At 38.5% G+C, this 25402-nt stretch overlaps 1 protein-coding gene across 1 annotated transcript in view; it reads right to left on the bottom strand.

Annotated features, from left to right (window-relative positions):
• Positions 1-263: 263 nt before the first annotated feature.
• The window catches only part of iftap (intraflagellar transport associated protein), a 55003-nt gene continuing 29864 nt past the window's right edge, over positions 264-25402 (bottom strand). Inside the window, exons 4-7 of the mRNA XM_087996155.1 lie at positions 19136-19202; positions 8236-8376; positions 3565-3698; positions 264-2239 (exon numbers count right to left, since the gene is read on the bottom strand). Of these exons, the coding sequence (XP_087852281.1) occupies positions 2093-2239; positions 3565-3698; positions 8236-8376; positions 19136-19202 (489 nt within the window). The 3' untranslated portion in view covers positions 264-2092. The remainder of the gene's footprint in view (positions 2240-3564; positions 3699-8235; positions 8377-19135; positions 19203-25402) is intronic.

The following is a 25402-nucleotide window of genomic DNA, read 5'->3' on the forward strand; positions in this document are numbered from 1 at the left end:
AGGAATACATAGAAGCCAATTACATAAGAATCCAGACAAATCACCTGCAAAATTAATTTCAGTCAAAGAAGAATTTTCAGCCAAAGTAATTGTGAGCAACAAAACTGGCTCCATTCATGCAGCTTATAAGTCATTTAGATCAATAAGAAGCACTGCATTCCAAAATATAATGTAAAATAAACTACATTAACATTGTTATGATTGTGACTAATGGTAATACTTGGCAAGTCAGAAACTGCAATGAAACCTAGCTTGCTACAACGCAAGTTTTACTTTTTTATTTACCATTGAGTTCTGCCACTATACACATTCGCAAGGTTACAACATAAATTTAACAAGAAATTGAAGTTTATTATATAAAACAAATGTCCCAAACTTTATTACACCATACATGCCAATTAAAGCAAATATCAGAAAGATTCAACATTTTTACTCCAACAATAACCTTACAGACAGTCAAGTTTCCTTGAAGGGTCTCTCCTATCTCCATGTTAAAGGTCCTTGTTTAGAATTAGAATTAGGTATTCCTGTATATGTGACAATAAAACAAGAGTACAGTGAAAAGTGTACAACCTCACCAGCATCTTGTTAGGTACACAGGTACCTAGGTACAAAATCTTACGTATAATAGAGATGAAAAAAGAAATAAAGTTAAAAGTTCAACATTACAATTCTTCTTAAGTGCTTAGCAATGCTGGCCTCACAATCCTGTAAGGGCTCGATCTCCTCCATGTTGGACCCCTCTACCACAATGGGTTACCTCTTCTCGTGCTGGCTCGATCTTCCCCATGGTTTGGCTCACATGGCTGCAATCAGTTTTCTTTTCAGCAATGTTCTATGTAGTCACCTGATGCTGTTCTCTTCAATTAATATCCATGACCTTGAAAACAAGTGGCTAACTCAACTCACTATTACCATCTTGAACATATGTCTTCAAAAACCTTTCTTCTGATACCACCAGTGCTCTGTTTCTGGAGTTTTCTTCTGAGCAACTTAGGACTTCTACCCTTCCACCTTGAATATTCCGGATACTGCTAAACTGACAGCACCTCTGCTGTTACATACCTTTTAATCCCTGAATGCCAATGTTGTTCAGGAATGTGTAGGTTAGGTGCATTAGTCAGGGGTAAATATAGGATAGGGCAATGGGTCTGGGTGGGTCACTCTTCAGAGGGTCAGTGTGGACTTGTTGGGCCCAAGGGCCTGTTTCCACACTGTAGGGGTTCTATGAAGGAATTCTCTGAAGAAAACTAAAATCTATCTTTCCTTAAGCTTCCAAATAATAATAATTAAATATACGTTTTCATCAAAGTGCTAACATGACCTCACCTAAGTTCTATAATTCTTTTAGATCAGATTAAAAGGCATGATCTTCAAGGAAACAATTATCTACAGAGAGTCAACTACATCACCAGCACTAATACTACCACAATGATGAATTAATATTACTCAGGTATCAAGAAAATGGAGTATCAGAAATCAGCCAGCATGTTTACAATCATTTTATATTAGCACAACAATGGAAAACCCACACAGAAATGTATTTTTTTCTCTATATGCATAAAATTGGCAACTGGTTTGTCAGCTTTCTCTCTTTAGAGACTATCTAGACATATGCCATTGAGTCTCAGCTGTTACACTGAAGGATTAAAAGAATATTTCCATTTCATTTGTATATACATGAAAAAACTGATATAATTTACCCTGACATTAGAATGTATTGTTATTTCTTTTCTCTCATTCTATTTCTTTTTTAAAAAAAAAGGAATCAGCTTCTGAATAGAAATGTGAAAAAGGAAAGAAATGTATAAGCTTTTTTATTGTAAATACCTGCAAAATAGAAAGCTATATCATGCAAATACTAATAGCAAGCACATCATAGGTTCATATGAAATATTTCTATTTTAATGTTTTAAAAGTAATAAGGAATGAAATTTACTCATACTTCATAGCATTATTTCAACTCATACTGGTCTTTTGTGTGCTGAAAATGTCTCCCTTCCAGATCATGCTTGATGTAAAGCACTGTTTTCACCCAAAAGTCAGACAATCTGGTTGATACAACAGGAAATAGTCGAATCCTTTAGTTTTTCTATATTAAGTCCTCCCTTTCTAACCTCTGCTTTGACAAGACAGAGATTGTTTTAAGTTCAGCCTCAGTGTATTTAGGCTTGAGATTGACATGGTCATAGTCAAAATCTTCATCCAATGTGAAAGGCTGGATTTCATCTGACAATACCTGATGAAAAATAAGAAGCAAATTTTACCTATAGCATCTGAAGTGGGGACGTGACCTTCTAATCATATACGTCTCAGGATTTCAAGTTACATCACAAGATGTCAAAATACGGATGGGAGAATTAACATCTGTTCTGCCCTGAATCAACATAAAATAAGACTAAGTGCCTACAGGAGAATGAAAGTCTTCAGAAATTGCAAGCTGTATAAGATCTCTGTGCACTTTTTGCTGATCACCAGAATATTTAGGAATAATAAGGCGGATTTCGCAGTCAGTGATGAAACAACAGTACTCACTTCTGACCTGAAACAAAGCTGCTCACAAAGATCTAACAATGTGGTGTGGATTTCTCCTTTTCCAATGGCAGTTTAAAATCTGGTAGCAAGTCAAGGGCATCAAACAAGAGTGATGTCACAAGCAAGCAAGCAGCCCACCTCACTCAAGTATACTCACAAACGATAAACCAGGTGTTTTAAAGGTATCATTTTAATTTGGAATTTTGGACAGTGAAATAAATAACTGATTGGATTAAGATAGCATCTAAAAACCTTTTCAACAAAAAAACTTAAGTAAATCCTGGCCAAAATATATTTTTACTTTTTAACAATTTTTATATTAGGAAAAATATGATTGCATACAAAACACTACTGATGAAAATGTGCATTATTCTCTCAGTTATTCCCTCAGCACATTACTAATTAGAGCAAATCATTCCTTTGAAAAGTAAACTTAGGCAGGGAGAGAAAATATGACATTTCAAATGCATCTTAATGCAAAACTTAACTACTACATCGCTATACTGTGTAATACTTTAAACAATTGAGCCAAAGTGACATTAGAAATTGTACACTCTAAATATGACATTTTTAAAGTGCTCAACCTAGTTTAACAGAACAGATTGATTGTAGTGTCTATAACAAATACTGGAAAGTTTATTCTACATCTAAATTCTTAATTTTTAAGCATTTGACTTCAGTAAGTTGCAAATACAGTCATTATCAAGAAATAATTCATAATGGTTTATCTGCAAGACTTCAAAGTACAACAAATTAAGGTCTTCAGAAGTGGTTTGTATAATACTCCTTTGAACAGGTTTCCTTTGAAGAAAGTTGCAACACAAGCATAGATGAAGTTTAGAATTAAAGTTTGTGATAATCATCTACGAAGTATTTGAAGTATTCAGATAGGCAGAAACAGATGCAGTTTGAATTTGATTTAATCAGCAGGTCACAGAAAATATTCTTGTGGGCAACAGCAATGCAAAGCTAACAAGCTTCTTTCCACATTATAAAGTATTTTCAAGAAGTCTTAAATAATTGACATACCTGGTCATATGTTTTATCATTAAACTCTTCAACATTTGGATTCACTGTGAAGTTAAGTGATGTGTGTTTACTTTCATAATGAGTATAATTTGCAGCAGTCTCATCGACTATTTCACCAGGGAGTACTTCTAGGCCTAAATTCAAAGGACAGTGCCAGATAATAACACAAGCTAGAAATATACTGTAAATAAAAACTGTAAATACTTAAGCAAGACCTACCTTTGTCTAATATATAACAGGTATTATAATATCTACTAAACAAACCCAATTAAAATTTCACTAGGTTAAAGGAGTCATATTTTCTTTATACTGTGAAAACTATTTTCTCTCAAGAAAGACAATTACTTACAACATAAATTAAACTAATGTGAAAAGTGTACCAATTTGAAGAAATCCAACACAATGTGGAGCATCACTATGAAGGGACAAAGAGTAATGAATAAGCAAACCCCAACCCCAGGTTCTTAAGACAATAAATGTGTTCTTGGTGGTGTGACCTCAATTACAGGTCAATTTCTGAAACTGGATTTGACTATTTTGAGTATTAAATAACTTCATACCACAGAAATGAAAAACATTTCTGTTTAAGCTTTCAACACTGAACTACCAAACATCTTTTTTTATTCCAAATACTCTTACAACCTCACTTTACGATGTTCAAAAATTGAAATTTGATGAAAGCACTTTCAGAGAGGCAAGCTGTGCATGTCACAGTATGTTGTTAAGGAGAAAGTGAGGACTGCAGATGCTGGAGATAAGAGCTGAAAATGTGTTGCTGGAAAAGCGCAGGTCAGGCAGCATCCAAGGAGCAGGAGAATCGACGTTTCGGGCATGAGCCTGTTGTTAACCTATGTGTTGGAATACCAAGATTTTGCTCACCACTCAATTCTTCGTAAGGGAAGTTCTCAATAGGAACCATTTTGTGAGAGAGAGACAGACAGACAGATAAACAGACAGTGACAGATAGAGAGAGAGAGACAGAGACAGAGACAGAGAGAGAAAGAGAGATAGAAAGAGAGAGATATTCCCACAATGGCTGAGGAGAATTATGTAAACGAGTCAACATGACTTTGTGCATGGGAAATAGTGTCTCACTAACTTAATTGAGTTTTGTGAAGAAATAACCAAGAGGACTGATGAGGGCTGAGCGGTGAAAGTCATCGAAGTAGACTCCAATACAGCCTTCAAAAAGGTGGGAGACTGGCGAGCAAGGTTAGATCACATGGAATACAGGAGAACTAGCCATTTGGATACAGAACTGGCTCAAAGGTAGAAGACAGAGGGTGGTGGTGAAGAGTTGCTTTTCAGACCGGAAGCCTGTGACCAACAGTGTGCCACAAGGATCAGTGCTGGATTCATTGCTTTTCGTCATTTATATAAATGATTTGGATTTGAACATAGGAGATATGGTTAGTAAGTTTGCAGATGACACCAGAATCAGTGTAATGGACAGTGAAGAAGGTTACCTCAGAGCACAACAGGATCTTGATCAGATGGGCCAATGGGCTGAGAAGTGACAGATGGAGTTTAATTCAGATAAATGTGAGGTGCTGCATTTTGAGAAAGCAAATCTTAGCAGGACTTATACACTTAATGGTAAGGTGCTAGGGAGTGTTGCTGAACAAAGAGACCTTGGAGTGCAGGTTCATAGCTCCTTGAAAGTGGAGTCGCAGGTAGATCCCAACATTTCCAATCTAGCCTCATAATCAATATCTCTTATCCCTAGACCCATTTTTGTCAACCTCTTCTGCACTTGCTCCAATGCATTCTCATCCATCCTATACTGTAGGGCCCGAAACACCAGCCTAGAGATCTAACAGGCATCTTAATATAAGTTCTGCATAACCTTCTTGCTCTATGCCCCTCTTAATATAACCTAAAATATTGTGCACTTTATTAACTGCTTTCTTTAGCTGTCCTGCTAGTTAAATCATTAAAACAATATTAGAACTGAACTGTCCAATATTAAAATTTAGTGTACTATCCGAGATTTTTCTTGTTGCCCGTCGACATAAAGTAATACCACTATACAGCTGGAAATCACAGCTAGGTATTAAAGGGACGGTATTTCCTTCATTAACAAGTTATCCACCACAGGAAAATATAAGAACTGGAGTTATATGACCATCAGGCCAGTTATTTCCCCAATAATCATTACATGATTGCCCTGTGAAATTTATTAAAACTAACACCACTATCTACCCTCCACATTAACTGTGATTAAAACTATAACTAAAATGCAATTAAAACCCATTAAAATAATTAAAATCTTCTAAAATAGAAAACCAAACAGATGACAATATTAATATAAAATCAAAAGTCAAACTGGAGCAAATCAGAAGTCCTTCTTATATCTTAAAAATTCATAAATGTACGAAGCAACTCCAATGTCAACGATATTGGTAGGCTAGAGATATCCCAGGAAAATATTTTAAATTTTTGTATTTCCGGGAAGGCCATCAATTTATTATTCTTTTCTGACCACTTCCCTGTAGCTCCCATAACAAATCCAAAAAAGGAAACTCGCTCACCTCTCGTTAATTCAATAATTTCATTCTTCAAATGTCTGTATTTGTTCACTTTGTCAACCCATGCTTTTTCAAGAGAATCAATCATTCTCGTCTTCAAAACAAACGGTAACATTCACTACAACAACTTCCTCATTCTTCTGAAAAATCAAGTCTGGCACCCATAAATTCCCACTCTCATCTCGCAACCTAGGTTCTAGATAAATTTTCTAACCATTGTATCCAACAATTTCGACAGCTTTTTGACTATCCTATTGTGTCTCTTGATATGTGCCAGCTTCACTAATGGGGCACCAGCAGATAAATGGGGAATAGCCTCCAACAAGACATCATATCTTCTACAACACTTGTTCATCTGTGGCCTACCATGTGACAATGTTGTTCGGGTAGGATACAAATTCGTCCTAAGCAGAAAATGTTAATTAATTTAGATGTCTTTGTGTATAGTGTGTCCCCCACCCACAGATTGGATATTTTGTCATTTTTGAAGTAATGCACTCCTAATCCTTGACAGGAAAGGGACATCCAATTATTCATCTTGAGTTCTCTCCAACTGCTGTAATTCACATTTAAATCATCTATGATGTCCTCTTTCTCTTCTATATCTGTTAGTTCTCCCAAAGATAGGCCGCTTATCCACCTCTGGATTCCAGACTTCACCAAGGTTTTTCAATTGCCCTAATTCAACAAGTTTGTCTAAAGCGTCTTCATCATTAAAATAAAATGAAGCATGTATAATATTATCCGATAAATGCTTAAATGTTTTGGCTTGTCATAACTGCAATCAGAATCTGGTCACCAATTTAGGGATCCCCATCTTCCCACCCCTATTCCGCACATATAAAATATCCGTGATATGTGGCGGTAGATATAGTGTTTCTTTTATAAAACTCCTTATAATAACATCTAAATTATTTAATAAATTCTGGGGCACCTCTAAAACAGTAAGGTGACAATAAAGTCTGGTGATAAAATAGGTTTTGAATAATTCAGATGATGCCTGTTCTAACAGTTCATTCATAGGTCCATGCTTCAGAATATAAATGACATCACCAACCCAAAGAAACACAAACATATGAATAGAAAGTAGGAATCATTAGCAGTGCTTCGCCCAGAGGCCCATTGAAGATGTTACCTAGTAGGGTGACGAAATGTCTGGAAATGAATCTTCCAGCTCAGTGAGCAAACTACATCCAGAACCTCAACCCGAGCTACAAATCTTCTTAAAACTCACTCGTGTATAGAGGCAACTATGCAAGCAGGCTCACTGGGAGACCCCACCAGAAAAACAAGCCGTAGTCACATCCCCTCAGTGATCTATGCACATTCTCTGCTCCTGCATATCCTTAACTACTGTACCCCTTGTTTCATATTGTCTGTCCTTGTACTTACTACCAAAATGTATCATCTCTAACTCTCCACATTGAATGCCATCTGCCACGTAGCTGCCCTTTCCACCAATGTATCGGTGTGCTTTAGTGTCATTTGCAAACTTTGAAATTTTTAAAAGACATAGCTGCAGATATAATGATATACCGGTGATAATTTTCTAATAATCATTAGATTTACACCTACCATGCCAACTCACCCCATATCTACTATGGTTAGAATTCAGGAACCATGCAGAGATGAGATAAAATAAAGTTTAGAAAATAAAGTTTTGACTGTCTACGGCAGACTTCACCATATTGAAAAAGTTAGTTATTCTTAAAAATGCATCTATTACATTTACAAAACAAAAGAAGAACTGTATATGCTATAAATAAAACAAAAACAGAAAAATTCTGTGGAGAGAAAGCACTGCTGGTTCTGAAAAAGGGTCATTGGTCCACAGTGCTTTCTGTCAATTAGATGCCAAAAGATCTCTTGAGTTTTTCCAGCAATTTTTTTTGTATATTATATTTACATTCCTTCAACTAAAGAAAGCTGCATTATAGTAAACATGTGATTAATATGCTGAATCTCTTAATACAACAAGCATTACATTTTACAATCCATCTTTAAAGAATACATCACCACTTGTCAACCAACCAGCAAAATGACAGGCTGTGATAATGATGGTTGTGAAATCAGTTATGCAGCATTGGTCAAGTAATGGAAATCCTCAAGCTTATGTCAACACACAAGGTGAAAATATAATCACCTGTTCTTGCACTCCAGACATTTTTGTTGAAATTCGAAGGGTAGGACTTTTCGCAACTTGACAGTTCCTCTTCACATTTGGAAGATCCCTTCGACATCTGTTTCTGGCAGTTTTGACAGGTCTGTTGACAGTTCCAATGAGCTGGCATGATGAAAGTTGCATGATTTAGATTTTTACAAACTGCATTTTTAAGAGTTTAGTTTTCAAAAGAGTCAGAAATGGGTACTGGTTTTTCCTGTAAAAGTATTTTTCTTTAAAAGAACAAGGTCACAGAGTCCTTCTGAAACAGTGATCTAATCCAGTATGTGTCAGAGAGCAGATGACAGCAAAACTATAGAGAGCATTAATAGGATAAGATGTTTATACTGTGGGATTTATGGCATTTACAGTAAAGATGAAAGACCATTAGGCTGTTTTCAGTTCAGAATAATCAAGATTTTTTTAAAAAGAGTACTTTTAGATTAGTTTATAGAAGTCCTGAAGTCAGGAGCAAGTGCATTTTCTCTTTATAGGAGTTCAGGACAACTCAGGGAAATGGTTACCTCAGTAAAAAAGTTTAGTTTGCGCAGCTTCCAAAAAAGTAGAGTTTGACTAGAAATCTGCAGGTGACAAAAAGCTAAGAAAGTCTAAGCTCTCAGCATTTTAGGTATTCATTAAAGACTCCACAGCTCACAGGAAAAAGGGTCAAGAAGAATATCAGTTCAGTAAAACTTAATTTCATACAGAAGACAATTTCCTCTTAAGTTGACAATGTTAGAAATAGGTTGGAAATTGTGTTTTCGTGAACATATTTATTAGCAGATTTTTTTTAACTTTACAAACATATAAAATTATTGAAAAATATGATCAATAACAAATATCAGTATAATAAAAAGAAAAACAAAACACAAATTACAATACAACTACTGTCTGCTAACTACTAATCTACCCTATAATACAAAACAAATCTTAATACTATGCAAAGCAGGACCAATAAATTAGTAATAACTAATAGATCAAAATAAAAGGAAGAAAAACAAAAAAAAAACAAATAAACAAAATACAGAACAGATATGCTTGGCACAGAGCTCCCAAACAAAGGAACGGGAGCATTGTATAAATATCCGTATTAACTCCAGGGCTCAGGTTATGACATATCTAACCATCCTGGTTAAACAAATGCCCTAGTTAAGATAACTGACAAATCTATATCCAAATAACTCAAGTAGGGCTGCAATGTCTTAGAAAAATGGTCTGTTGTGTGGTGCACCACGTTTGTAAAAAAGTCCAAGGGAATGTGCTCCACAATTAATTTCTGCCATCCCAGCAAGCCTGGCGGGTTCTCAGACACCCAGTTCATCAGAATATTCTTCCGTGCACAATATGCAAGAATATTAAATAGTTTCTTCCTATGCCAGTCTAAAGATGGTAAATTCCGTAGACCTAAGAGGAGAGATATCGGGTTACTTTGACTTCAGTCCTCAATACCCTCCCTATCTCTCCCGCCAGAGCGCTCCAGTAAACACGGAGCCTGTGGTATGTCCAGAAGTAATGGGTTAGAGTACCTCCACTTATTTTACATTGGGGCACACTGAAGATGCCCCTTTTTTAAACTTTGCCAGACTGTTTGGTGCCAGATGATTCCTGTGCAGGACTTTTAACTGTAGCGCATGTCCTATTACAGATTGAGATCTTTCGAGCATTCTCCCATATGTTCTCCCATGTTTCAGAAGAGATCTCCACTCCTAACTCTTGCTCCCAGACCTCACATAACCAGTTAATATCCTGCCAGGCCCTGCCACCCGGCAGGCGATAGAGGGCACTAACTGAAAGGGTGCTTGTGGAACGCAGCAACAGCCTCTCTGTATCGGGCTTATAGGGCTTAGTGAGAAGCTTAGACTTCTTCTGGATGAAATCCCTAACCTGAAAAAAACAGAAAAGATCTCTGTTGTGCAATCCGTAATTGTGGCTCAGTTGCTCAATTGACATTATAACCTCCCCCTCAAACAAGTCTCCCAAACTAGAAACTCCTCTCGCTGCCCATAGTTTGAACCCTGAGTCCATCATCCCTGGTCAGAACCCTGGCACGCCAACTATAGGCATAAGTGGCGAAGTCTTGGATAAGCAACTCACCCTGATGCATCACCCTCCATGCCTCAACTGTATTGTTGACAATGGGGTCCCGGCAGTGGTCCATAAATGTCCTCATCTTATCCATGAACAACAGGTTATTAGGAGGGCACTTTGCCTGGGAAGCCTCAATATCCAACTATATTGAGTTTGGATCGTTACCTACCCAATCACAGACAAAGGACAGCAGGGTTCCTCCTGATGTCTGGGAAATCAACTCCTCCCCCTCAATGAGGCAACTGTAATTTAGTAAGTTTGATGAGGGGCCGCCATGATGCCAGACAAAGGAAACAAACCATCCCTTAAGCTTCTGGAGCATTGACCAGGGAAACATTATACGGAGCATACGCATGGGATAAAGCAAACGAGGAAGAACATTCATCTTAATGAGAGATATTCGGCCCAGCCATGAAATTAGAAGAGTCTCCCATCTCTGACGATCTCACCTAATATTGTCGAGCAAGTGAGCAAAGTTAGTCCAAAATAACAGATCAAACCTGGGGGTAATAAAAATACCTAGGTATCAGAACCCTGTCTGTGACCACTTAAAAGGGAACTTAGGGCCACCTTCAACTTCTGGCACATCCTTAAGGTCCCCCAAAGGCATAGCCTCTGATTTTGCAAAGTTAATCTTATATCCTGAAAAAGCCCCAAATTAATTGATACATTGTATCAAATGGAGTATGGAGGTGATCGGGTTCGATAAAAACAGAAGGACATCATCCGCATACAGTGTAATCTTGTGTGCCCTCAATCCCACTTCCGGAGCGGTTATGTGGATGTTCTGACGAATGGCCTCTGCCAGCGGCTCTATCACCATCGTAAACAACAATGGTGAGAGGGGGCAGCCTTGCCGACTACCCCTACCAATCCTAAAATTCCAAGACTTCACCCCATTGATGATGACCGCGGCCAGAGGGTTGCAATAAAACCGCCACCCACCAAGCAAAGACTTCACCCAACCCAAACTGTTCTAAGACATAAAAACGTTACGGCCATTCCACCCGACCAAATGCTTTCTCTGCATCTAAGGAAATCACCAACCCCTGAATCGATCGTTGCTCACAAACTTGGACCATATTCAGCAACCTTCTAATATTATTAGAGGACCTATGCCCCCTTATAAAGCCAGTCTGGTCTTCTTTAACAATGTGGGGCAACATCCTTTACAATCTCAGCGCCAGGATCGTGGACAGAATCTTGAAATCTGAATTTAATATAGAGAGATGGGCCTGTATGAGGCACAATCCACAGGAAACTTCCCCTTCTTAAGAATTAAGGAAATATTAGCTTCTCTCAAAGATGGTGGTAGGCATTCATGCATATAGGAGTAATTGTACATTTCCAACATCGGTCCTGACAGAATCCCTATAAACCTCACCCAGGAGACCATCATGGCCAGATCCTTTCCCACTCTGAAGTTGCCTAGATGCCTCCTGTATTTCTTGAACTGTCACGGGGGCATTAAGGAGACAGGCCTGTTCCAAGGTTACCCCTGGGAGATCCAGGTCTTAAAAAAAGGTCTCCATTTTAGCCCTCCTGTCCTCGTAACCTTCAGACCAATACAATTCAGAGTAAACGCTCTGAAAAGACTCATTGATCTTTTTAGCATCATACGTAAAGACCCCAGCGCTGTCTCTGATCATAGTCATGGATTGGGGAGCACATTGTTTTCCTAGTAAGGTACGCTAACTACTTCCCTGGTCTATCCCCATATTTGAACAGCCTTTGTCGAGCAAAAGTAAGTTATTTCTTTGTGTTTTGTGTCAGTATTGAATACAAGGCAGCCTGGAGGGCCATGATCCGCTGTAGTTTAGTCGCCAAAGGCCACGCAAAATGTGCCGCCTCGGCAGCTTTCAACCGCGTCTCAAGTAGACGCTGCTGTTCCTCCTTCTGTCATTTCCGGCTAGCCAAATAGGAAATAGCTAGTCCCCTAGCAAAGGCCTTAGCAGTCTCCCATAGCATAGACAGACTACTAGCCGTGCCTGAGTTGATAGTCAAGAATTACTGAAACTTCTTCAGAAAGTATTCCACAAGTTTGGAATCCTTAGGAGAAAAGGGTCCAAATGCCAGTGCCACAAACCTAGCCCCTCACTCTTGGCCTTAACCTCCAAATATACCACCACATGATCGGATATAGCTATATTCCTAATTTTACAACCCATAATCGAACCCAGAAGAGCCGAGGGAGCCAGAAAGAGGTCAATCCTCATGTGACATTTATATGGGTTTGAAAAAAAGGTGAAGTCCCTGCCGGTAGGGTGAAGACGTCTCCAGATATCCACTAGCCCAAACTCCTCACACAAGTTAACCATCTGCTTGGCCTGCAAAGAAACAGTTGGGGGCCCACAAGGCATGCTGTCCACCATCGGACCCAAAAGACAATTAAAATCCCCCCCTATAATAAATGTGCCGTGTTCCAAAAGCACTCAACTTAGAGAAATCACTATTCAAAAAGTTGAGGGAATGCGCCAGAGGACAGTAGACGTTTCAGATGCCATATCCCTCCCCATGTATAATCGTCCTTGCTCATCTTTCACCTGCTCTAATAATGTGAATGGAAGATTTTTCTGAATAAGTACCACCACTCCCCTACTTTTAGTAGTAAAAGATGAAAAGAATACCTGGTCATAATACCTGGTGTTCCCCATCATCAAGATGGGGTTACTGCAACAAAGCGATATCAACCCTGTCCCTCTTAAGGCTAGAAAGCACTTTTTTTCCTTTTAACAGGCGAATGACTTCCCTTAATATTCTAGGTGCACCATTTAATAAGACACTTAGTCATATTCCCTTTCAGAGACCCTTGAACTCCTCGGAGGGAGAACCCTGCTTACAAAGCGCCGAGCACAAGTAAATAAAGACTTAGAGTCAAAGAACTATATATACAAAAACAATTCTATCATAACTATAAACAACTATTTCTATCAAAAACTACAAAGAAAACCAACTATAAAACCTTGAATGGAAGGCTCTTGCCCCTGCCCATAGGGGGCATTCACCCTACCCATCCCCTCCTTCACAGTTCCTTCAAACCCGGACTGTGCCCCAGCCTTAGGCCAGAGAGAGGAAAAACAAGGAGATGATCCTTATATTAACAGAAAAAAGACAAAGTCAGGATGGGCACTCCACCATCCCTGGCTTCATGCCACCCCTACTTGTGACTAAAAGAGAAAGAGAACAAACAAAAAAAAAGAGGGAGACAACAAAGAACATCCACAAAATTTCCCAGAAAATCCAGTTATTAAAACAAAAGGAACAACTTATTCCAAGGTTTTTCCCCCTTTCCAAAAAAAGAAATTATTAGGGAGAAAGAAAGGAATAAAAAATAGGAAGGGAAAACATGGGGAAAGAAGGAAAAGAGAACAAATATTAATCGTATTCTTCAGGCCAATCTGTCTATTTTAAAGCGTCTACAAAGTTTTTAGCTTTATCCACTGAGTCAAATGTATTAATGAGTCCTCGTGGCTGAAATGGAGCACTGAGGGGTATCTCATGGAGTACTGGATACCCAGGTTCCTCAGACTCTTTTTTAACTTCATCGAAGGACTTTCTCTTTCGAATTAAAGCTACAGAGAAATCCTGAAAAAACATGATTTCTGACCCCTTGTACAGTAGTGCCTGTGGATCATTTCCCAGTAATCTAGAAGCTTCTATCACTTTTTGCTTGTCTTTATATGAGTGGGGGTGCACTAGGACCGAGCGGGGGCGCTGAACTGTAACCCGATAAGCCCTTTCAATCTGCAGCCTGCTTCACTCAATGTGAAAGCCCAAAAACTTTGGCAGCCAGCTTTCAAAGAAGCTGACTGGCTGCTCACCTTCCGGGAGCCTGACAATTCGGAGATTTACCCTCCAACCTCGATTTTCAAGGTCGTCGATATTGTCTCACAAGGCCCGCACCTCTCGCTCCAGCACCTGGATCCAACTGGATAAGGACTCCATCACAGGTTCCGAGGCCTTAGTTCAACAGTCCATCTCCTCCAGCTGCTTCCCGAGGCCCTGGATCTCCTGCTCATACTTCCGTAGCATGAATGTATTAGGTTGGACCTGGACACAAATCTCCCCACGGATCTCCTCGATCGTAGCCCCAACTTTCAAGGTAAGTCTCTCCATCGTTGCAGCCAATTCCTGTGAGTCTGTCAGGTCCCTGGGGGGTTCAGGAGAGGCTGCTGCTGCAGACTCTGGTGTGGTAGGTGCTGCAGGGAACTGTCCTCCCTGCTGCTGTTTGCTCGCTCCTTTTCCCTTTGGCATCCTTCCCATTCCCAAATATTAACAAATATGTGTTCTGTAAGGCTTTAAACTAATAACTCCACCACATAAGTTGGCCAGGGATAGCAAAAAAACACCAGTATGCCTTGGCTGTTAGGCAGAGCTGTCCACAGAATTTCCGCCATGTTGCCAAGTCCCCGTTTTTATGCATTTTAAGAATTTTCTAAACTATTTTGTATATCTAGACCATGCTTTTTTTAAAAATTTCTCATTTGGTACAATAAACTTGTGTACTGTTGTTTCAGAAAATCTAAGCCCCATGTGATTATTTCAGTGACCAACCATCACATTAACAAAAACGAGCATTATTCACCAGGAGATAAATGTCTTTGAACAGAGTCCAAATCCATAATTTTAGTGAGTGTTTTACTTCAGTTAACCAAACTCCATATACTTTCATCCCCCGATAGGTAGCTCTCCATATTCATACAACCAATTCATACCTAATTAACCATTAATTAATATATAAATCCCCAGTTCTCTCAGTCCATTAGGTCCCTTCAGATCATATTAGATGATACTGAGGCAGATTTCATTCTGGAATCTGATTTATACAGTAGTACCACAGCTGGGATGATAACACTTAACAGTTATGAGCTTATATGCATTTCATGCACATAACAATCCCAAAGAGCACTTTAGATTACTCCAACTTGCCTCCACCAATCCAGGCTACCCAAATTAATCCATCAACTACAGATCTGCCTTTACAAGGTCAAATTTGCACTCTTTGCTCCCAAAATCCCACTTTAGTGCAGGCAGCTGTTGAATTAAATGGCCAGCTGCCTGTGTAAACTGCATAACTGCAAAACGCACCCCAGCCCCAAAAAGATAAGAATTGCTGTGTTTGATGGCCGAACTTATTAACAGTCAGCCATTTTCATCATGATGGTGAGGTCCCTCTGTCAGGGGCCTTGGAAACAGAAAACAAAAGCCATTTGAGAAATACAACATCAGTACACAATTGGTTATATCATGTCCCAGTTGCAATCTTTGTTCAATTGTTTAACCAATGAGTACACTCATTCATGATGGTTGCTGTTCTGTTAATTATCTGCCCAGCTGTGTTTTGATGAGCTGCAGTGGTGTAGAACAGTCCAGACAGGGGTAACCATGGAACAGAAGGGACAGCCCCTTGACAGCAGTTGTTAGAATCATAATTAATCTCCTGATTAATAACTTGCCTTCAAATATAGAGGGCGCTAGATACTTTCAGCAATTCACAAAAAGAAATCATCTAGGGCTCAATAAATATCAAATGTCTGTGGTCAAAGAATAAAATCAACGTATTTACTATGTGAATACACATCACTGTAACTGAGAAGCCTCTCACCAACATGCTGCAACCAAAGGGGTACTATATGCAAGTTTATAAAACAATTCATAATTATTCTGAACTATGTCCAAACTTTACTACTCATGTCAGCCATAATTCAAGGTTAAATGAAAATAATTTAACAATGCACCTTTACTAAATTTAACTTTTTAATCAGAGTATTAGAGGATTGCCTATATTTAACTAGATTTTAGAAAGGGGAGCTGGGGTAAAATCAGCAATTAAGTAAGTATCAGTCAGCTTAACTTCAGTGCTGGAGCATTTCAGAGACATAAATCCAGGATAGAATTAATTGGTACTTCTTAAATATATTAATAAATGAACGTCAGAACAAATTTGTTAAAGAAGATAGTGTTTCATTAACTTGGTTGAGTTTTTTGCAATTAAGGAGAAATTTGTTGACATTTGTGTGGTTAAGTTGTTTATATAAATTGGACTTTTGTCTAAAAATACCAAGTAATAGACTTCAGCCTAGTTTTTTCGTGGTGTGTCAAAGATATCTAAAACAGCACCAGTCCAGAAATCCCACCATCAATTTAAAAACCTGACATTTTTACCATTAGGGAAATGGGGAAAACACAATTTGAACTCAGTGCTGACAAGACTAGCTTCTCAATGGAGTGTAGGTTTGATCTTGCAGGATATGAGGAGGATGTTTTTAGCATAAATGTGAATCCTGAAGAGCACATAAGGGCAATGAAACTGTCAAGCCTTAAGTTATGTAGCCTGCATTTAAAAATTGGGAATTAAAAAAAACACAACCAACACTTATCACAGTGGGGTACTGTATTCTCAAGTTGTTCGACAGTTCCAAACATTTATAAAAGGAGTAGCTGTCTTGTACTCCATTCCCTCACATTAAAATGTTTGTTTGTAAGAATGGACTAAGGACTTAAGGGTATTTAAATATATGAAATGGATGAGTGTTTTTTTTGTATTGTGAAGTCTGCAATGGAAACTCAACTTGTTTATGTTTTATCTCAGCATAGTTAGAGGTCTGCCCAGAATGGATAGTGAGGGGTGGGGGGAGAGGGTGTGGTGGAAGGTTCAGCAATGGTAATGCCACTGAATATCAAGGGGTAATAATTAGATTTTCTTTTGTTGGAAATGGTCATTGCTGACACTTGCATGACTTGTTACTTGTCATCAGTTGTCAGCCCAAGGTTGGAAGTGAAGTGCTGGAAAAGCACAGCCGATCAGGCAGCATCCAAGAAGCAGGAGAATCAACGTTTCAAGCATAAGCTCTTCAACAAGAATTGCCAGCCCAAGTCTGCATATTTAACAGGTCTTGCTAACTTTGGGCATGGACTGCTTCAGTAACTAAAGAATCACAAATGGTGTTCAATACTGTGCAAACCAGCAGAAAACATTGCCATGTTTGACCTTATGATGGAAGATCATTGTTGAAGTGGACAAAGATGGTTAGACCTAGGGCACTATCTTGAGGAACTCCTGCAGTGGTGTCCTAGACTAGAGATAGTTGACCTCCAACTGCCACAGCTACCTTCCTTTGTACTAGGCATAATTGCAAACAGCAGAGTGCTGAAGTTCTGAAGAGGCAAACACTGGAGAACTACCAGCCTCTGACTAGCTGGTTGACCAACAGCTCATTGAAGTGTGACTACTTGTTCCTGATGAGTGAATATCCTGTCTGCAGGCTACAAGTAGCCAGGCACAACCATTCTTTGCTCTGATACCTTTGTCCCAAATCTTTACCAAGGGACAGGGATCATAATGCCTTGTAATATCCAGCCCCAACAATTATTCACACAGCAAATACAATAGGACCACAAAACATAATTAGTCGAATTAGGCCATTCAACCCAGTGAGTTTGCTCCACCATTGTTATGTTTCACAATCCCATTCTGCTGTCTTCTGCACGTAGCCCTTGGTCCTCTTACTCATCAAGATTCCATGTCTTAAATAAACTCAGTGAATTAGCCTCCACAGTCTTCTATGGCAATGAGTTCCACAGATTTACTATCCAATGACTAAAGAAATTCTTCCTCACCTCAGTTCTAAAGGGTTATCCCTTCACTCTCAAATCCTAGTATCTCCTACTAGTGGAAACATCTTCTCCTTGTCCACTCTATGTCCTCTCAGTATTCTGTAAGTTTCAATGAGATCCCCTTCTCATCCTTCTAAACTCCATCAAGTACAAACTCAGAGTTTTAAGCTGCTTTTCATGTGACAACTCTTCATCTCTGATTTCATTCTTGTGAACTTCCTCTGGACCCTCTCTAAGGAAAGCATATCCTTCTTAGATGTGGGGCCCAAAACTGCTCACAGTATTCCAAACGGGGTATGACCAGAGCTTTACATCCTCTTCCTGTATTCTCGCCCTCTCAAAATGAATGCTAACATTGCACATTTGCCTTCTAAAGTGCCAACTGAACCTGCATGTTAGCCTTAAAAGAATGCTGAACTAAGACTCTCATGTTTTTTTGCATCAGTTTTCCTAAGCCATTCCCCATTTAGAAAATAGCCTTCCCTTCTATTTTTCCTACTAAAGCGCAAAACCTAATACTTTCTCACATCATTGTTATCTGTTAGAACGTGGCTCAAAGTAATATTCAAAATGGTATTGGCTAAATAATTTAAGGGAAAAAATTACAGTACTATGCGGTAAAATAGCAGGGAAGAGGGATTTACTGGATAAATTTATAAAGGCATAGGCACAATGAATCGATTAGCTGTGTCATCCTTTCTATGATTTTTGACAAGCAAATTTAGATTAGATTACTTACAGTGTGGAAACAGGCCCTTCGGCCCAACAAGTCCACACCAAAACTTTCGTTCATTTTACAAAAGTGCTCCCTTGCTTTTAAGTTCTCAGAAATGAGTGAAAGTTCAATGATATTATAAACTGTTATGAAATGTAAAGACTGAAATTACTGATCAGTGTCTAAGGATTTAAGAATGAGTGAGTTTATCCCAGGAAAATAGTTCCACTGGAAAATACTTCACAAATATGAGTCTGAGGTGTCACCTGGAATAGTATGCTTTTCCTAATGAGAATACAGTAAGAAGGAAGGAGGCTAAGTGTTAACTATGATTTCTTGATGGAAAAGTTTTCATTCTTGAAAGCTTCTGGACAAACATTATCAACACAACTTATTAAGTCCATTCAATCCATTTAAATCCATTTACACCAAGAACAGTGATATGAAATACTAAATACTTACCAGAGTTGCTTTGGTGTTCAGTTTGTTTTTCATTGCCCTTTTCCTCAACATCAACGTAATGTTCCACCTTAAATAAGTTGAAAGACAAGCAAAACACAAATAAAAATTCTTCAACACTTATCACCATTGAAATTGAATTGTAACATTGTGAAACCTATTTATTGTCTTACATATCTGTTCTGACAGTGTCAAAATATAATAGACAAGACAGTGTCACCTCTGCATATTGAGAGGAAGTCCAAGAAGGAAATGGGATTACATAATCTGATAAAGTAGCCACTGCTTACACCACAATATTCCATGATATATTTACCCAGGGAAAAATAGGATGAAAGGACAAGATGCAAACTGGAAAAAGAACAGCCATTTCTAAATGGTCTTACAACTAAAAGGTTTAATTGGAGCCTATTAATAATTTGAAATCGAATTATACACAAACTCTTTCCAGACTCTCAAAAACTCAGCTTGCAACCATGAAATGTAAGTAATTTCCAAGAAAGAACTGTTTATTTAAATATCCTAATCACTGATCCACCTTTCCTGTGAAAGTTGCCCAGAAAACCCCCAATTGCCATGTATAATCTAGAAGTTGGCACATTCATAGCAGGTTGAGGGGTCCATATTTTGACAAATTTAAAGCCTGCCTGTCTAGGCTGTTAGAGTTTCAAATTAAATCCCTTAAAACTGTAATAAGAAGAAAGAATTTCAATGGATTTCAATGGCATATAAATACTTTGCGTGCTTATGTCACGTCATTGGGTGCATAACTTTATGCACTGTGGTATTATCCTGATTGGTGCTACTGGAGCGTCATGCTATCTGTTATCTCTGCCAGGATGTGGTTCAGAGAAAGGGTTGTTAAAGGTAGTTCACTGCTATTGATCTTCCATTTTCCTATACTTTGTCTAGGGTCTGTCAAATGATCAATCTTGGAGATACACCACTGTAGAGTCTTTAGAAAAAGACACTAACGTTTGCCAACAATATATTTATTACCGTTTATTGCATGATAGTAATAAGTACAACCACATACTGATGATGTGTAATTACAAGGGATCACAGCAGTTGTACAAAATATATTAACAGATCTACTCCCTATGAAAACTACCATAAACTCAGTCTCCACTTGCAGACTGGATGAGTGACATCAAAGGGTGGAACTCAAAGTAACATCAGGACTAGCTCGTTCACACCAATTATCTTATACAATCTGGCAGTTATAAATAAAAGATAATAATAATAATGTACAGGAATGTAATATAAACATATTCAACTGATAGGTGAACATTTTAATTAATTATCATTGTATCTTGGGCTCAACCCCAAAGTGACCACAAAAAGAAGATGCTTCTTAATTTTCTTACAAGTCCAATTTTTAAAAATATTTTGAGAACTCCCATAAGTAACATGGAATTATGCCTTTTTTACCACATCCTGTTGTTTTCTTTGAGACTATTACTTGCTTGTGGGCCAGAACGCTCCCTCAAGAAAGGACCCTATCTGGATTGTCACCAGGCTTCCAAATACTAGAAAGAGAACATCAATATTTCACAAGCGATTGTTCTTCCAACCAGACAGTGTTTCTCTCCCACATTTGCTGCTGAAAAGTTAATTAATGAGGCTTGCACAATGTAATCAGTGATGGAAATCTGCTTATCGGAAGGGGATGGGGGTGGAGAGAACACAAGGCATGGGACTTTGGTCAGGTCGGGCAGCATCCGAGGAGCAGGAGAATTGACATTTCGGGCCAGAAACCGGAGCCCTTCATCAAGAATTCCTGATGAAGGGCTCTGGCCTGAAACGCAATTCTCCTGCTCTTTGGATGCTGTCTGACCTGCTGTGCTTTTCCAGCAACACAGTCTCAACTCTGATCTCCAACATCCGCAGACCTCACTTTCTCCTTTCATCAGGTCAGTCAGGAACAGACTCGGTTGCCAGAGGGTGCAGGTTGCAACAATCCAAGTGAGCAAATGATTTGAGTTCCTACACAGACACCTTATCCTCTGAGGGGCCACGACCAAGGTGCAGTGGGTATTGGAACCTGCAGGGCTGTGAGGTGTGTCTCTGTGTTTGTATGACTGAGGGGGAGAGAGGAGGGTGGAGACAGCAAGACAGAGAAGGGGGGACAAGGAGGGAGGGGAAAGAAAAGGGCAGAGAGGGAGAGATGGGGAGTAGAGAGATGTTGGGGGGGTAAGAGAGAGTACAGGAAGGAAGGGGGAGAGATGGGGAGTAGAGAGATGTTGGGGGGGTAAGAGAGAGTACAGGAAGGAAGGGGGAGAGATAGAGAGATAGAGAGATAGAGAGATAGAGAGATAGAGAGATAGAGAGATAGAGAGATAGAGAGATAGAGAGATAGAGAGATAGAGAGATAGAGAGATAGAGAGATAGAGAGATAGAGAGATAGAGAGATAGAGAGATTATATACAGGGGGAGACAGGACAGTGAAAGAGCATGGTGGTGTGCATATGTGTGAACCCTTTGACTGAATCAAATACACGTACTCCTTTCATCTCCTCCCTCCCCAAAAAAACAAAGCATGGTGGGAAAAGGAAAAAAACACAGACTGAAGGCAACTTTCGTCCGGCTCCCATTTTCATATGAATACTGCCAACTCCACCTCAGATCGTGTGTCGTCAAGTAAATGTTATTTAAACCCAATTCCTTAGCTTGACCCCAGACCTCTCCTCTTACTTGATGACCAGGACTTGGGACTTAGTTTGTCTTATCTTTAGCTCTGCTTCATACCAAGATGGAAAAGCAATTCATTAACTACGCTGTTTCTCACTATTAAGGGCCATTTTTATTAATTACTCATTTAAATGATCAATTTATCAATTTGAATTGCATTTTTTTAAAATTGAAACTCATTTTTACTGTTGTCCCCAACCTTATCTTTCAGATGTTTGCTCACTGTCTCCCCTAATGATAGCTATAGACACAGAGTCATACAGTATGGAAACAAACCCTTTGGTCCAACTGTCCATGCCGGCCAAGTTTCCCAAACTAAACGAGTCCCCTTTGCCTGTATTTGAAAAATTGAAATTGACCCCCTCGAGTATACAAAGATTCAAAAGGCCTGACTTATAACTTAGTCTGAAGTGGTCCAATATAGTTCATTACAGGAAGCTTTTGACTTGCTACTAGAAAATTTGGTCATTCAACTGGGTAAATTCAAAGCTAAGTGAATGAATTATCTGATATCACTTGATTTACCAGAAATACCTGCTTGACTCTGTGGTCTAGACAGTTGGCATGTAATAGACTCAGCCTGTAGGAAGCACACCTGCTTTAATGAACCTAAAAGTTAGTTTTCATTACTTAACCTGAACAAGGAACCTCTAATGTCAGTTTGGCCTGAAATAAAAAAGCTGAAAATGTTAAGTAGGCAACAAAACAATAAAACAGACCATTTCACCAGAAGGTTGGATTCTGACACTTGGCATCCTTTGCAACTTTCAGCAACAAGATACACTTCACTGCATTTTATTTTTGCTCTCTTCAGCTTTACAACGTTAGTTACTAACCAAGGGATAAATCACTTGGTGAGCATTACAGTTTTTCCCCTCGAGTCTCCATAAAATATCCAAATGTTATTTTCTTTTAAACTATACCTTTTTAAAATTGCTCAGACAAAGTGTAACAAATATATTCTCTGTCCAAGGCAGAAGAAATTCACTCTGATCACTCTACCATAAACACAATTACTGTTCTGTATGGTTCACATAAACAGGAAACATTTGTTATAAGGAACACAATGCAGTAACTAACAGAAACTAAAGTGTTAAAGGAGAATAACCTGAACATAAGTAATAGTCTTCACCCTCATGGGGAAAATTATTTAATCAGGAATGCAATCGGTTCTTAAAATATCATTGGTTTTAGGGAAAAAAAACACATTCATTTGATTTCAGTCATATTCAAAGCTATGGCTTTACATTAAAATTCGACATAGCACCTGCCATTGTGATCAAAAAAAAAAGCCCTCCCATAGGGTTTATTTAAAATGGAAACCAATGCTTTGCTAATTCTTCAACATTCGCTTAGTATTATCAACAGCAGTCCTCAGTTTTGATACTGGAACTATTAGGCACTTTGAAAATATTTAATATTTGACTACTACAAATGTCAGAAAATGTACTCTGTTGCAACGTGGTAAAAATAAGACCGCATCTAGCTCTAGCTCTAAGAGGCAGTAAACAAAATTACACAAACCTACACAGTTAAAATATTTTTGTTGTTACTCCCTCAAGCACCATTTGTTAAAAGTTGAATTTCACTGTCTTACCAGCATTTTACCTGTCGTTTTTAACAAAATGTAGCCATATACTTGCCTAGTTAGTTTCATTTCTACACAAACTCCAATAGCAGTGGTTACTTGTTGCTATAAATTCAGTTAAGTGCTTGCCAACTATCTCTTAATTAAGGAGAAGTAAGTTACTGCAGATGCTGGAATCCGTACTTAAAACATAAAACGCTGGAGATTACAGCAGGTCAGGCAGTATCCATAGAAAGAAAGCAAGCTAATGTTTCGAGTCTGGACTTAAAACATTAGCTTTCTTTCTCACCATGGAAGCTGCCTATCCCTTAACTAACATATAATCACCACCTGATTCCAAGCTCCACTTGGTCTCAAGATTCTCTGTCAGACCTTACTAGATGATATCATTCACCCCACAGCAACTGTTCTGTACAACAAATATCTACTGCAAATATCTTTAAGGCCTTAACCACTGTCTGACGACGCATAGTTATTTTACTGTTCTGAAATCCAGATTGCGTAAAACAAAAAATTCCTTATTTTATTAATTAGTTCAAATACAAGACAACAGTAAATCTCAAAAAACATCAGTACACATAGAAACCTTTCAACATAGAGATGGTCATTTACACAGTTGCTTGCAAGAGGGATCCAATCTAATCCCAAAGCCCGCTGCATTCTCCTCTGCTTCAAATTATGTCAACTCTTCTGTGACTACTTACAAAGGTCTCTGCCATAATTAATCCCTTTTAGCAAAGCATTCATAGTTGTAATAATTCTCTTCATAAATACGTGTTTATTCATTTTATCCCATATCCTAGTGCCATTTCAAAAGTATCATTTCCTTACTGATTCTCCAAGTGAAAAAGATACTTCCCATTCATAACCTTTCATAACTTTTAAAATCTTTCTTTTGCTTACTCCCTATTTCTAATTGCCCTGGAAAAGGTGGTGATGAGCCTCTTGGCCTTCCTTGCATCAATGGAGCTGGTGCTATTGTCTGAAGGCTCTCAAAACTTTGAGAGTTTGCTTAAAAATGACTTCCTCCACATTATTGTTTAGACCAATATACTTTCTTAATACATTATTTTTTAATTACAGCACTGATATCTGGTCTTTAGGTCACACATTAAAGATATGCCAGGCAAACTTAAAGGGTTGCAGCTGTATCAAATACTGTTCCAATGCAACAGGTTTTGGAAAAAAATACAATTAATCTAGTAGTAAAGGCGTTTGTGGCCCAATGATAAAGTCATTACCTCTGGGCCAGAAGGTCTGAGTTCAAATCCCACCTGCTCCAGAAGCAGGTAAAAACATCTCTAGATAGGTTGATTAGACAATATCTACAATTAATCTGGTTTAGTTAACCACCTTCAAAGTAGCAGTTTTGACTAGTAACAAGATTTACAACTAAAAACAAACATTAGCAACCATGAAATAATAGGGAAATGAATCCCACTTAAGTGATATTTTTAAATAGATTGGTTCAGAACCACCTATCATATATGTATATCACAATTGTCACATTAGCTTCAAGTGGCCACTCTGCAAATTGACAATTCTGTTGCTGATATTACAGCAACCACAATTGAAAATGTCATTACCTGTGAAGCAGCTTGAGGTCATACAGGCACCATCTAAATGCAAGTCTGGCATTTTTAAAAATCTTTGTAGTTCAGGAATGGAAGGTGGAGCAAAAGGTTAAAAAAAATACTTCTGGTCAAACTACAACTACCACAAATAAGCTAGCTTCAGATATTTTTTAACCAGCCTGTTCAGGGATGTTTTACGTACTTCCGGAACATACAGGACTTGACACCAGACCTCCTAGTTCAGAGGTGGGGACATCACCACCATGCCACAAAAGCCCCTATTATGCTAGTTTTAAGTAATTACAGAAACAGACAATATAATGAAGGTAAATTGTCAGCAGAGATGCAATCATGAACCTACTTAATTTCAATATAATTCCTTGTTAAAGTTAAATCTGCTATCAGGGTGTCAATAAT

This window comes from Chiloscyllium plagiosum, unplaced genomic scaffold, assembly GCF_037043375.1.
Source record: "Chiloscyllium plagiosum isolate Xiang-an unplaced genomic scaffold, Cpla_swu_hap1 HiC_scaffold_18, whole genome shotgun sequence".
Classification (NCBI taxonomy): domain Eukaryota; kingdom Metazoa; phylum Chordata; class Chondrichthyes; order Orectolobiformes; family Hemiscylliidae; genus Chiloscyllium; species Chiloscyllium plagiosum.